At 45.0% G+C, this 13,471-nt stretch overlaps 1 protein-coding gene across 1 annotated transcript in view; it reads right to left on the reverse strand.

The window, feature by feature from the left end:
• The window catches only part of EFCAB6 (EF-hand calcium binding domain 6), a 225,008-nt gene that overhangs the window by 98,433 nt on the left and 113,104 nt on the right, over positions 1-13,471 (reverse strand). Inside the window, exons 16-17 of the mRNA XM_032416504.1 lie at positions 12,141-12,311; positions 10,066-10,234 (exon numbers count right to left, since the gene is read on the reverse strand). Coding sequence (XP_032272395.1) covers positions 10,066-10,234; positions 12,141-12,311 — 340 coding nt within the window. The remainder of the gene's footprint in view (positions 1-10,065; positions 10,235-12,140; positions 12,312-13,471) is intronic.

A 13,471-nucleotide genomic window follows, 5' to 3' on the forward strand; every position in this document is an offset into this window, starting at 1 on the left:
ATCAGGAATTCTACCAGGTTCTCAAGGTGAACCTTCCAAGAAGAATCCCTTTATGTGTCAGGCAAATTAAACCCAAAGGAAGTAAAAATAAGTAAAGTAAGTAGAAGAAAAGAAATAAGAGATAAGATCAGGAATGACTGAAATAGAATATGGACAAACAATAGAGAAAATCAATGAAAACACAGCTAGTTTTATAAAAAAGATCAATAAAAGTGATAAACCTCCAGCTAAACTATTCAATAAATAAAGAGAAAAGATTTTTAAAAATTACCAAAATCAGGAGTAGAAAAGGAAACCCTATGAAGGATCATACCAACATTTAAAGGATAATGAGGCATGAGTCCATACTGATATAAATAAATGAACAAATTAATACATGGGACAGAAGACACAAATCTCCCATGCAGAAGAATTCCAAATAATTTATGTAGATATTCTGCCCTTAAAGAGATAGAGCATAATAATTCCCCTTTCCTTCATTGTGGGCTGTGCATAGTGACTTTTCCTCAAATGGAAAGAGAGAGAAAAAAGAGTAAGTTTACAGCGGAAAAGCCTGGCAGACAGCTCAGCCAGGTGATCAAAGGTCAATATAACAGTGATTAGCCATGCTGATGGCATATCCCCTGACAGGATGCAATGAGAAGGGTACTTTACCTCTGTGGTCTTCCTTCAAAAACATTACCCTGGTCTAATCATGAGAACAATATCAGACAAATTCCGGAGAGTGACATTCTACAAAATAGCTGGCCAGTAATCTTCAAAACTGTCAAAGTCAGTGCAAAACAAGGAAAGTCTGAGAAAGAACCTGCCAGAGCCAAGAGGAGCTAAGGAGATGTGATGACTGAGTGTAATGTGGGATCCTGGATGGGGTCCTGGACCAGAACAAGGATGGGAGGTAGAGACTAAGGAAAACAGCATAAAAAACCATGGAAACTCAGAGAATTAGTTGCCAGCACACTTGCATTAGCAGAAGGACAAAAGGAGGTCTTTAGACAGAATAAAAATGAGTGCAGGTGCTAGCACAAAAATGTAAGATGGAAAGAACAAGAGCAAGGGTAGATATGTAGACACATATGACAGCTTATTTATTATTATAATAATAATAGTGTTTGCAGGATTTAACCTAGATGTAAAATTTAAATGCATGACTACAATAACACAAAAGATAGGGGTAAGTGAAATTAAAGCATTTTTAAATCCAGCATTGTTAGGGAAGTGGTAAACATAATGATCTATATTTAACTACAAACTATAAGACAAGAATGCATGTTGCAATTGCTGTGGTAGCCTCTAGACAAATGGCAGAAGAATGTTCTCACCAATAAGTTAACAGAGGGGCAAATGGACTAATAGAAATAGTTGAATATTCTTTAAAAAAGAAAAAAAGGCAAGAAGACCCACAGACAGCTGGGTCAAATAGAAAAAAAAATTAAGATGACAGATATAAAACCAACAATATTAGTAATTAAATACTCCAAATAGAAGACTGACTGTCACAACCTATCTTCTAAAATATCAGCTATATTCTGCCTACAAGAGACTTACTTGAAATATAAGCACCCAGAAAGTTTGAAGTGAAAGAACAGAAGAGCATACACTATGCAAACATGAATCAAAAGAAAGCTGAATTAACTATGTTATTATCAGATAAAATAGGCTCAAAGGTAAGTAGCATTACTCTGTATCAAGAGTCATGTCATAATGATAAAGGAGATAATTCACAGGAAGTTGCAGCAATTCTAAATCTATGTGTACCCAATAAGTTAGCTTCAAAGTGAATAAAGCAACAATCAACAGAATAAAGAAGGATCTTCACTAGACAAATTCACCATCAGATGGGAGACTTCAACACACTTCTCCCAATAGCTAATGGAATGAGCAGGCAACAGTTTGATAAGGATACAGAAGTTCTGAAAAACACAATTAATGAAATCAGTCTAATTGACATACTTAGAAAACTGAAGGACCATGATGGAGCATACATTCTTTTCGTGGGCTTATGGAACATTTACTGAAATTGTCTGCATGTTGGGTCATAATCCAAGCCTCAATAGGATAGGCTGAAGTCATTTAGACTTTAGAATTTACTCTCTGATCACAATGGAATTGATTTTAAAATCAATAATAAAAGGTAAATTAGAAAATCCAGGATTTTAGAGGGGAGGGGGGAGGGGGGGTTGGTTAGCCTGGTGATGGGTATTAATGAGGGCACGTACTGCATGGAGCACTGGGTGTTATATGAAAACAATGGATCGTGGATCACCACATCAAAAACTAATGATGTAATGTATGGTGACTAACATAACATAATACAATTAAAAAAAAAAAAAAAAGAAAATCCCAACTGTGTGGAAATTAAACAATACACTTTTTAAAATAAACCACTGTGAAAAAGAAATCACAAGGGAAATTGTAATATATTTTAAACTGAATGACAACAAATGATATACCAAAACTTCTAGATGTGGCTAAGCCTGTACCTAGAGGGCAATATGTAGCCATCGATTCATACACAAGAGAAATAAAGGCTAAAAAGCAATAATCTAACATTTTGTCTCAAGAAATTAGAAAAAGAAAAGCAAATTAAATCCTGATCAAGTAGAAGGAAAAAAAATCATCAAAGTAACAGCAGAAATACATAAATATAAAACAAATGTATAAGAAAAAAGTAACAATAAAGGTTGTTACTTGGAAAAGACTAATAAAACCGACAGACTTCGGCTGCTTCAGGATAGGCTGGAGCAATTCCTAGTGCGCTAACATACCCAGTGAAAACAGCTAGAAGAGCCCCAGCAATTAGATAATGCGAAGGCACTGGGTGGCTGAGAAAGCCAGGAGGTCTGAGGGATTGAAGTTCCCAGGTGAGAAGGACCCTTCAGGGGTGAACTGAGGCTATGCAATTGCATTTCCCTGAGAAGAGCTGATGATTCTGGGAGTGGAATTGAGGTTGAGCGAGGGGGTTGGGCCAGGCGGGAGGCCACTCAGCAGAGCACTCGCTAGGTTGGTGGTGCTGGAGTGGCAAAATTGGAGACCCTGACTGGTTTCCCCTTCTGGACGAGTGCTGGCCTCTGGAACTGAAGGCAAGTCCCCACACACTGTGGTACTTAGGAGACAAAGGCCACCCAGGGAGAAGTCCCCAAGAACACAAGGCAAAAACAGAAGCCCTGGAGACGTGGTCTACTGACACCGAGGGTCAGCAGCTGCTCCTGCCCTGGAAGATCTGGCCCACTGGGGCACAGCCGGAAGCTGCAGGAGTCCAGCTTTGGCCTTTGGCAGAGGGTTATGGCCAGAAGATGGAGAAATACAGACTTCTGATGGTTGTGTGAGGCGTGGTCCAACAAAAATGAACATGTGACCTTTGAACACAGGTCACCCCTTAAAACATGAGCACCATTGGGAAGCTGTTAGGAACACAAAGCTAAAGAACCAGGTCTACTTATCCAGCCCCCACCACCGGTCCTCAAGAGCATGGCACTTCATCTCTTTCTCCCTGTTTTCTTACCTGAGTCATGAGCCCCCCACCCCCCAACCCCAACAAGCTTAGAGAGTTGGTGCTCCATGTGCTGAATCTGATGGGGCCTCAGAGCGAGCATGGAGAACTCTCTGTGCCCACAGTAGCCAAAAGGCAACATGATCTCAAAAGCCTTTAACCGCAAAAGTGGGGAGATGACCCCACGCAGATCTGCTCTCGGGGTCTCTGATTCGGTGTGGATATACCTAAGTCTCTTACTATAAAAGTTTCTGTTTGTCCTTTTTTAAACTTTTTAAAACTAAAGTATGGTTGACATACAATTTCCTATTAGTTTCAGGTGTACATCATAGGGATTCGATGTTTTACAAAAATTCGATGTTATACATTACAAAATGACCCCCACTATAAGTCTAGTTACCATCTGTCACCATACAAAGTTACAACAATATTACTGACTATATTCCCCATGCTGTACATTACATCCCCAGGACTGATATATTTTATAAATGGAGGTCTGTAGTTCTTAATCCCCTTCACCTGTGTCACCTAGCCCCATGCCCCAGGCCTCCCCACCTCCAGAAACCTACAGTTTCCTGTATCTATGAGTCTCTTTCTGCTTTGTTTTGTTTCTTCCTTTGTTTTTTTAGATTCCACATGTAAGTGAAATCATATGGTATTTGTCTTTCTCGGATTTATTTCACTTAGCATAATGCCCCTGAGATCCATCCATGTTGTCAAAAATGGCAAGAATTCATTGTTTGTCCCTGTTAAGGTTCCCTAATTTTTTTTGTTTGTTTTTCCCTTCACAAAACTGATTGTAATATACAATAAAGAGTTTTTAAATATCTGTTTTATTTACCAGAGTTGTATGCTCCCAACAGAAGGTTTAAAACCAGATGGAAAATATTTAATACTAGACTTCAAAAAAAACCGAAGTCTTCCCGGGTCACCATGGTTACTTAATTTGCTTATCTGCACCTGAGGCCTATGAGAGGCTCGATGGTGTTCATGGGGCTTGGTTTATATCCTGGTCCCTGACCCCCAAGTGGGAAAGACTGTGTGATTAGGAAGTGATGCTTGGGGGTGGGACGGTGCCAGGTCCTAGCTATGTGTCCCCAGAGGGCATGGGGACGCTCTGCTGGGAAGAGGAAGGAAAGCTCACCTTCTCCCGAGCAAGGCAGGTGAGAAGCAAGGAGCCACGGGCACCAAGAATCTGGGGCGCTGGGCTGGGCTGTTACAGACTCTTGCTTTGTTAATCCATGTCTTAGGGGTTCTTAAGTTTGCCGATGAGCTCTGCAGCCCTATGTCTGTCTCCAGGGGCCTCAGCTGGGACTTCGGGGATGGACTAAGGATAACAGTGAACCGAACAACATACAGTGTATTTACCGAGGATGAAGAATATCAATTTACCATTAGGAACAGCCAATTACAGGGAATTGGAAGGTAAAGCCTTCCTCGAATTCCTGATGGATGGAATTGCTCAATTAGCCTAATTATGCAATTAGACTAATCTTGATTTACGTGTCCTTGGATGTTTTGTCATTTTATGTTCCCCATGGGTCACTGGCTCCAAGCAATGAAACTTCTGCTTTCTCCATGTCCTCATGTGGTTTAGTCCTACACCAAGCGTAGAACAGGCACCCTCAAAATGTTTACAGAGAGAAAGGACAGCAGAGATGGTTACATCTGCCTGCCTGATGTGCACTCCCTCCTTCTCCCTTACAACCAGAACCTTGCTTTTTCTAAAGGTAGTAACATACCCAGCAAAAAATCATGTCTCTCTTTCTAGAAGATCTCTATATAACACAGCCTGGTCAATACAATGAAGCTGCTGAGAGAAGCTTACAAGAAAGCCCTTTAAAAAAAAGAAATACTTGTCTGGCTCAAGCCTTTTGCCTTCACTTTTTCCCTTCCTTATGCCTGAAATGTATGTGATGGCTGGTGCCCCAGCAGCTGTATTCCATGCACGAGAACGAGGTTGAATGAGGAGAAAGCTAGAAGCAGCCGGGGCCTCTGAAGACATTGTAGAGCTGCCGGGCTGCCCCGCACAATGTCTGGACTCCTCATTACAAAAGAGAAAAACAACCACCTCTCTTACATCAGACACAGTTTTGGGGGGTTTGCTGCTAACTCAGCATGTGAAGGAGAGGGAGAGAAGAAGGAAAAGGCATCTCAAGGAGGACTATAAAGATTCTAGATCACCCTGAAATTCAAAAACCGTTTCCTGCACCGCCACCGGTTCTTGACTTGTCATTTCAATACGACACATTACAAACTATGCAAGTCACAGGCCATGTGGTGCAGTGGCCAGAGTGAGCAATGAACCAGGAGAGAGGCATTTCCTGGGAGAAAGAATATGCCTTCAGGCTTGTTGTGAGAGATGATTTAATGTCGGATGCCATCTACCCCGACCGGGTCTAGCGGCATTCCAGAAAGAACAGTCCCTCCGCCTCCCCCGCTGGGAATGACACATTTAACCATGGAAAGCAAGCTGAGTCCATTAAAACCCCAACAGCTCTGCCTCTGGCAGGACAGCTGGTCACCTCACACTCTCCAGAAACTCCGATGTCTTTTACATTAAAGAGAGAGGGAAGATGGGAAGACAGATTATTAGTAAACAAATCAATCCTTACAGCAGACAAAATCTTCCTGACCACGGTGGTGAAAACTGGTAACAGTCCCCAGCAATGACAGCGCAGGGACTTGCTGGATTTGGTGACCCACAAGGTCCCATCAGACTCCAGACTCTATTACGGCTCTCCCACGTTGAACCCGTGCAGCCAACCACCTTCTGCCCCCGCCACAGGCCAGGCAACGGCTGGTCAGAATAAAGAATGAGCACTTCTAATTTAGAGGACAAGGTATCTGGGCCAATGGCTAAGTGCTGCCGATGTTCAAATTATGAACAACGGCATGCATGCATAATTGGGCAAGCGGGGATATGTGACTGAGAGCCTCACTCCCAATTCCTCCGGGGTGAAACTCGGCAACCACTGTACCATACTAATCGCTGTGGGGCAGATTTGGGGAAGACAAGGGCAAGAACACTGTGTATCTATAACCCAGATGATAGGAAGAAGTTAAAGGACATTGTTATTAAAATTAACGTCCTTCTTCCAGAATTCTTCCAAAACTGCCATCAATCACACCCAGCTAGCCTGTATTGCGACCCAGGTAGCGCATACTAAACCCAGCTGGCCCACACTATACCCAGCAAGCCCATATTACACCCAGCAAACCCATCTTACACCCAGCTAGCCTGTCTTACACCCAGCTAGCCCTGCATTAGGTCTAATCTGAATTTTTGTTTCTCTCTAAGGTGGAAGACCGTGATTTCTGACCTCACTGGTAAGAGAAGCACCCTCATCTATAAATAATCCCTTCAATTAACAACAAAGTTTCTATTTACATAAATGCTTTGAAGGTATCAGCTTATGAAGGTTAAACCTAGGTCCCTAGTGGACTGCTTAAAATCACCCCAGGGTTGTTGATCTTCAGGCTAAAAGGGTGGTCACAACAGGATGTTTCCCAAAAGTTAAACCCAACAAGTCACTAGGGGGGAAACCAGTCGACAACTTGCCTAACTAGGTTCCCAGAGAATCAGTCGTGAAAACAACCAGCAGCTTTTCTCCCTGCATGTTGGTCCTGTCCTTTCGTGGGTTCTTTTTCCCTTTGCCCTCACTGTGGGCACATCTTCAGAAGGCAGGGGAGTGTGCAGGAAGCCAGGAGACAGGAGAGAGAGAGGGAGAGGTACGCAGCTACCACCGTGAAGCAAGCAGCAGACCAAGTGTGCATGTGGCTGTCCCCCAGGGTGAGCCAGAATGCAGGGAAGCTCCAGGGGCAGGGGAGGGGGCTAGGGTGGGCTTGGGTAGCACCACGGACAGGTGTGGGAACCAGCCTCACGCCGAGGAATCCCAATAGGCTTCTGAAACACCTGCCTCCCTCAGTCCCCAAGTGGCACCCCATCTGGGCTCCACTGGGGATTCTGGTGACTCTTCAAATTGATCCATTCATTCAGTCAATGTTGTGCCCTGCTTTGTGCCAAGCACCTGGGATGCCTCACTGTCCGAAAGAGAAAAAAATGTCCACCTTTGGAGCATGTGATTTAACGGAGGAAGTCAGGCAAACAGCAGAATAAAGACATGAATGGAAGGATTCTAAGTACAAGATGCATGGCAGGAGGCGACTGCACCGCAGAAAGAAGACTGGGGTAAAGGAGATTGAGGTGGGAGAGCAGGTAGTATTTGCCCTGGGAATGCCAGTGTCGCCTCGAAGTGCAGTTGGACAAAGGCTTGGAGGAGGTGAGGAGGATAGTCACGCAGCCTTCAGAGGGATGTCGGTCAGGCAGAGGGGACAGCCAGGCGCCGGCGGTTGGAGGCAGAGCAGGAGGCTGGTGTGGCTGGAGCGAGGGGAGCAGCGGGGAGGGTGGTAAGAGTGGAGGTCACAGAGGCAGCGAGTGGCTGGGTAGTGCCGGACCCTCCAGGCCCCGTGGGGACTCTGGTTTGTATTCCCATGGAGGGGGGGGGCATGGGAGGGTCCTGGGCAGGAGTGACCCTCTCTGCAGACCCATCGGAATGTGACTCTGGCTGCTGGGTTGAGAACACAGCGCAGCGGGGAAAGGACAGGCGCAAGGAGCCCAGTGAGGCGGTGATGGCTGGAAGCGGAGGAGGTGGACAGCAGTCGTGCTCTGGGGTGACTTTCAAGGGCTCCAACGGGCTTTGTTGATGCACTGGGCGTGGGTGCGAGAGAAGAGGAGAGAGTCAAGGAAGACGCCAGATTGGAGCCCTGAGTGACTGGGGCAACGCTGCCCCTGAGAATGGAAGGGCTGCTGACAGAAAGGCCTTGGTGGCAGTTCGGCATCTCCAGACGCCCACGTGAAGAAGTCGAGTAGGCAGGTGGGCGCCAGAGACTGAAGTTTTAGGAGGACGGTCTGGGAAGTAGAGATGCCACCAGGAGAGCCACTGGCTTAGAGATGGCAGAGAAGCCCTAAGACGGAAGAACATGCGGCTGAGCTTACAGACCTGTTCTCAGGTGAGCAGAGGTGAGCATCTGTGCCTGCAGTCTGCGGTCTGGGGTAGTGGTCCCCACTTTGCCACCACCTGCTGCCCTTCTCTAAGGTAACCCCTGAAAAATCCCTGAAAAATCAGCGGCAGCCTAGTGGATTCCTGATCTCCTGAGAACCTATGAACTGACTCCATGAATTAAGAGCATTGAGCACTGTGATCGTTCAAGACTGCTGGGCATGAGGGGCTTAGCGGCAAAAGAGTCTAGGACAAGGCGCCCTGGGAGCGTCAGGTGAGTCACACCCACTTACCACCCCCCACCCCGCTGAAACTGCTCACCAGAGTTATCAATGACTGATTATCAGCCACCCGGTCCCCCAAACCGGAGATCAAGGAGCCACTCTTTACCCATTTTCCTCTTTCTTGTCCATTACCCTTTATTCCCAAATATTTCTTGAATCTGTCCTCCTCACCATGCCCCACGTGCCCTCCACATCTTCTAGTCTTGGGGCAGGGGTGGGGTGCGGGAAGTCTGGGCTGTGTTGGTAGCTACCCCGTCCCATTCCCCCCTCCCCGTGTGGATAGCCCCGCTCTCTCCTCCATCCGGCCTCAGGGATGCTGCCAGCCCAGAGAGAAAATAAGTACAGGGGCGCCTGGGTGGCTCAGTCGTTAAGCGTCTGCCTTCGGCTCAGGTCATGATCCCAGGGTCCTGGGATCGAGCCCCGCATCGGGCCCCCTGCTCCGCGGGAAGCCTGCTTCTCCCTCTCCCACTCCCCCGCTTGTGTTCCTGCTCTCACTATAAATAAATAAAATCTTTAAAAAAAAAAAAGAAAAGAAAATAAGTACAGAGCCCGGCTCAGCGCCTGGCATAGGGGCAGGCACTAGATACATGGTAGCTACTAATATAATTATTCTCTTCTTGGAAGTATATTTCACTGCCTTCTTCTAAATTTGTCCATACAGACAATGCTACATATTAACTGAAATGCTTGTCTTAAAAATAGCTGAAGACGATTAGCTAGAGGGGTCGAAACAGGAATTTTAAGCAATCATTTAAATTAATTCCTTGAGAAGTCTATGCAGAACCCTTCAAGCTGAGTCCTTTCCGGCAGAACCTCCCAGTTCCCAGCAGCACTCTGAGCTTCCCACTTTTACTGCCAGGTTCGTTTTTCACTTTCTCGAGGAACAAACCACACCTCCGTTATCACAGCATCCCTGGACCTCCCCGCTGGCAGCTTGGCGCCCACCCCCATTCTGCTCCAGGATGTACATGATGCCCGAGCCTGGAGCCAGGTACTCAGCAGCTGCCCAAACACCGCATCCACGAACACTTTGTTTGGAAAGTTTAAATATCAAAAACTGGCCATATCCATACCAAACGTATCCTCTGAAGGAAGTTGCCAAAGGCGTTTTGGGCTGAAAGAATCCTTTTACATGGCTGAAAGATGTCTTGAAATGGATCTGCTTTGCCCTTAAGGGAATGAACCCCGTGCTGAAAATGTACTGCCCATCCTATAAGGCCTGTTAGTATAACAAAACCACCGAACTTCTCCAGGAACAAAAGAAACACAGAGAAACCCATTCTCCTACCTTCTTGAAGTCACGCACATTAATTTTGCCATTAAGTTCCTTGCTGAAGTCAAGAAATGTTTTTCTGAATGCTGGGTCCCGCTGCTGGATATAGTTTTTGAGTTTTTCAATCACTTCATCGTTGGTCATATTCTTAGCCAGGGTGCTTCTGTCCTCAGTGGGCTTGGTTCTACAATCACAATCAGGCATTTAGATCCAGCAGAGTGCTTCCTAGAGACCTCACCCAATTTGGATTCAACCCCGGACAACAAGGAGGTCCACCACCCCCTACTCCCGAACCAGGAAACAGATGCGCAGATAAATGGTGTGGCTTGAGAACTTCCTACTCGCCCGGGGGGGCTGAGGGTTCCAGAGAGGCCCACAGCACTGCGTCAGGAGAAAGCTCTTCGTGTGGTGCTGGTATGGGCCGCAGGCCAGGGCGGGGAGCTTCAGGGCCACGGATATGGTCATCCCTGTGCTAAGGCTTCCAACTGTGCTTGGAGCTGGCTGAATAGGGCGTGTGACGGGGCAGAAACGGCGGGAAAAGTATTTGTGTGAACTGGGAAAACGAAAAGTCAGAGCCCACGACAAAGCTTTAAATGAAATAGGCTGTTTTATGGTAACTAGGCCAAAAAAGCCATCGAACATTTGTGGGAAGGAAGGGAAGTTCACAATTATTCCAAGTTGATTTATATAGTCAAGCGGATTTATAAAACCTAGATTTCATGTGATGTGCTATGTGTGTGTGTGGGGGGGTGTGATGGAGAACAATTATTTCTTCAGCTCTCCCGAAGTCTCTGGGACCCCACCAAAGCTGTGGGGAGGAGGAGAGCCTAGTGGCAGTGGTGGAGAAAGGACTTCTCTCCTGCTGTGTTTGCCTTCGCTTTGAAGAGCTCTCCAGGAATGCCCACATTTTATAAAACGCCTAATTTCCATTACTTCTTCCACTAGTTTTAGGAGGCAGACACATCTCATCACAGAATATTTAACCTTTCTCTTAAAATACCATCCTTCTGCCCATTTATAAAGCAGCTCCCACGGAAATGCCCAGATATTCAAATTTCATTAGCATAGCATTAAAATATTCCCACTGCTCTATACTTAAGAACCTTTTAAAGGGAAATGACAGAGTGAAGTCGGCTGAATAGGTCTACATTTTACCTTTCCTTGTGGATTTATTATAAGCTATGAACCAGCAAGTTAAAATAATATCTTCTCATTAGACTAAACCTATATTTTTCAAAATGAGGATGGGCTAGAATATTCAGCAGTCCGATGTTTAACAGATTTGCTAAGCATGTTTTATTGTTACAATTCAATTTGGTGATCATTTGAATAATTCTATCACTCATGTCAGAAAATGTTAACTGGTTTAATGCCTGTATTTTGCCATAAATATTAAAGGGTGGTAAGGAGTCAAAGTTTCTAGAAAAGAACTAATGTGAATGTAGGCATGGAATGGTTGGGTGGCAGACGGGTTCTCTGGGAGCTGAGGATCCTGGGTTCTTTTTCTTTTTAAATTTTTTATTTAAATTCAATTTAGTTAACATATAGTGTATTATTAGTTTCAGAGGTAGACTTTAGCGATTCATCAGTTGCATATAATACCCAGTGCTCATTCTATCAAGTGCTCTCCTTAATGCTCGTCACCCAGTTACTCCATCCCCACCCCCCTCTCCTCCAGCAACCCTCAGTTTGTTTCCTAGGGTTAAGAGTCTCTCATGGTTTGCCTCTCTCTGTTTTCATCTTATTTTATTTTTCCTTCCCTTCCCCTCTGTTCATCTGTTTTGTTTCTGGAAGGTCCTGGGTTCTTAACCCCACATGGCCACCAAGTCTTGGAATAACCTGAGCCCAGTCCCCAGACCTCTCAGACCTCAGTGCTTTCACTTCCAGAACTAGTAGGTCAACCCAATCATCCCAAAGATCTCTCCTTGCTCTCAACTCCCCTGACCCTCATCACTGTATTCATAGTTTGCCATTTTCCCGCATTTAAATAAGCTATTAAAACACTCACTTAGTCAACAAATACCGACTAACCACCTATCCCACAACAGGCATGTGGTTTCAGTGTGCGTTTGCATTTTGTTTTGCTTTACCTCTCCGAAACATCCAGCAGCTGTTCCTCTTTTTGAAAACGTTCACTTAACAGCTGACCCTTTGGAACAAGAACTGGAGAGATGGTGGGAGGGCCACTAATTCCCATGCATGCCAAAAGTTTCTTGTAAAGGATTTTTCCTGAAGCAATATCCTGAAACTTGCTGCAGAGTCTGAATTTTAAAAATTAGAACACATCCATTAGGTTGGCTGAAGTTAAAAGGACTGACCTTACCAAGTGCTGACAAGGATGGGAGTACCTACAGCCCTCTCCCGCTGCTGGTGAGGTGCAACCCCTCTGGAAGACACCCCGACTATACTCTTTGAATATACACTCACCCAGAGGAACCAGCCCTTCTACCCCTGGGCATCTACCCAAGACAAATAGAGACATACGTCTACACAAAGACTTGTCCAAAATCTACAGCTTTATTTGTAAGAGCCAAACACTGGAAACAACCCAAATGTCCACCAAATGAGTAGCTCCACAAGCTGTGGTAAGGAATGGAATAGTACCCAGCAATGAAAAGAAACCAGCTGTGCAAAGAGGGAACAACATGAATGAATATCAAAATCATGAGGTCTGGAGAACAGAGCCTGACAAAAAAGAGAACATCTTGCATGCTTTCATTTATATAAAACCCTAGAAAATGCAAACTTATCTGCAGTGACAGAATGCAGATCTGTGGTTGCTGGGGCTGTGGAAGAGATGAATAGCAGGAGGGCACAAGGAAGCTTGGGGCAGGGGGATGAAAATGTTTGCTATCTTGATTGATAACTTGTGATGGTTTCATGGATGTATACACATGATGGAGATGCTCAAACTGTATCATTTAAATAAGTATACAGTTTAGGGGCACCTGGGTGGCTCAGTTGGTTAAGCGTCTGACTCCTGATTTCGGCTCAGGTCATGATCTCAGGGTCCTGGGATTGAGCCCTGCATTGGGCTCTGCACTCAGCGGGGAGTCTGCTTGGGATTCTCTCTCTCTCTCTCTCCCTTTGCCCCTTCCTCCAGCTCGGGTGCACACGTGTGTGTGTGTGTGTGCTCTGTCTCGCTCTCTCTCAAATAAATAAATAAGATCTTTAACAAATAAATAAATATGTGTAGTTTATAGTTTGTAAAGAATACTGCAATAAAGATATAACAAATGTAAAAAGAACTTTTTTTAAATGGCAAGTTCTGGGATGGAGTTGTGGAAGTACCTATACTGGAATTTTGGCATATGCAAATATTTTAGAAAAATGGAGGCAACCACTAATATGACAGGAACTACCTTTTCCCCCAACATTTTATTTGTTAGGATTCTTCTAATCATAAAAGTTGCACACACCC

This window comes from Phoca vitulina, unplaced genomic scaffold (genome assembly GCF_004348235.1).
Source record: "Phoca vitulina isolate PV1807 unplaced genomic scaffold, GSC_HSeal_1.0 scaffold19, whole genome shotgun sequence".
In the NCBI taxonomy this organism is placed as follows: domain Eukaryota; kingdom Metazoa; phylum Chordata; class Mammalia; order Carnivora; family Phocidae; genus Phoca; species Phoca vitulina.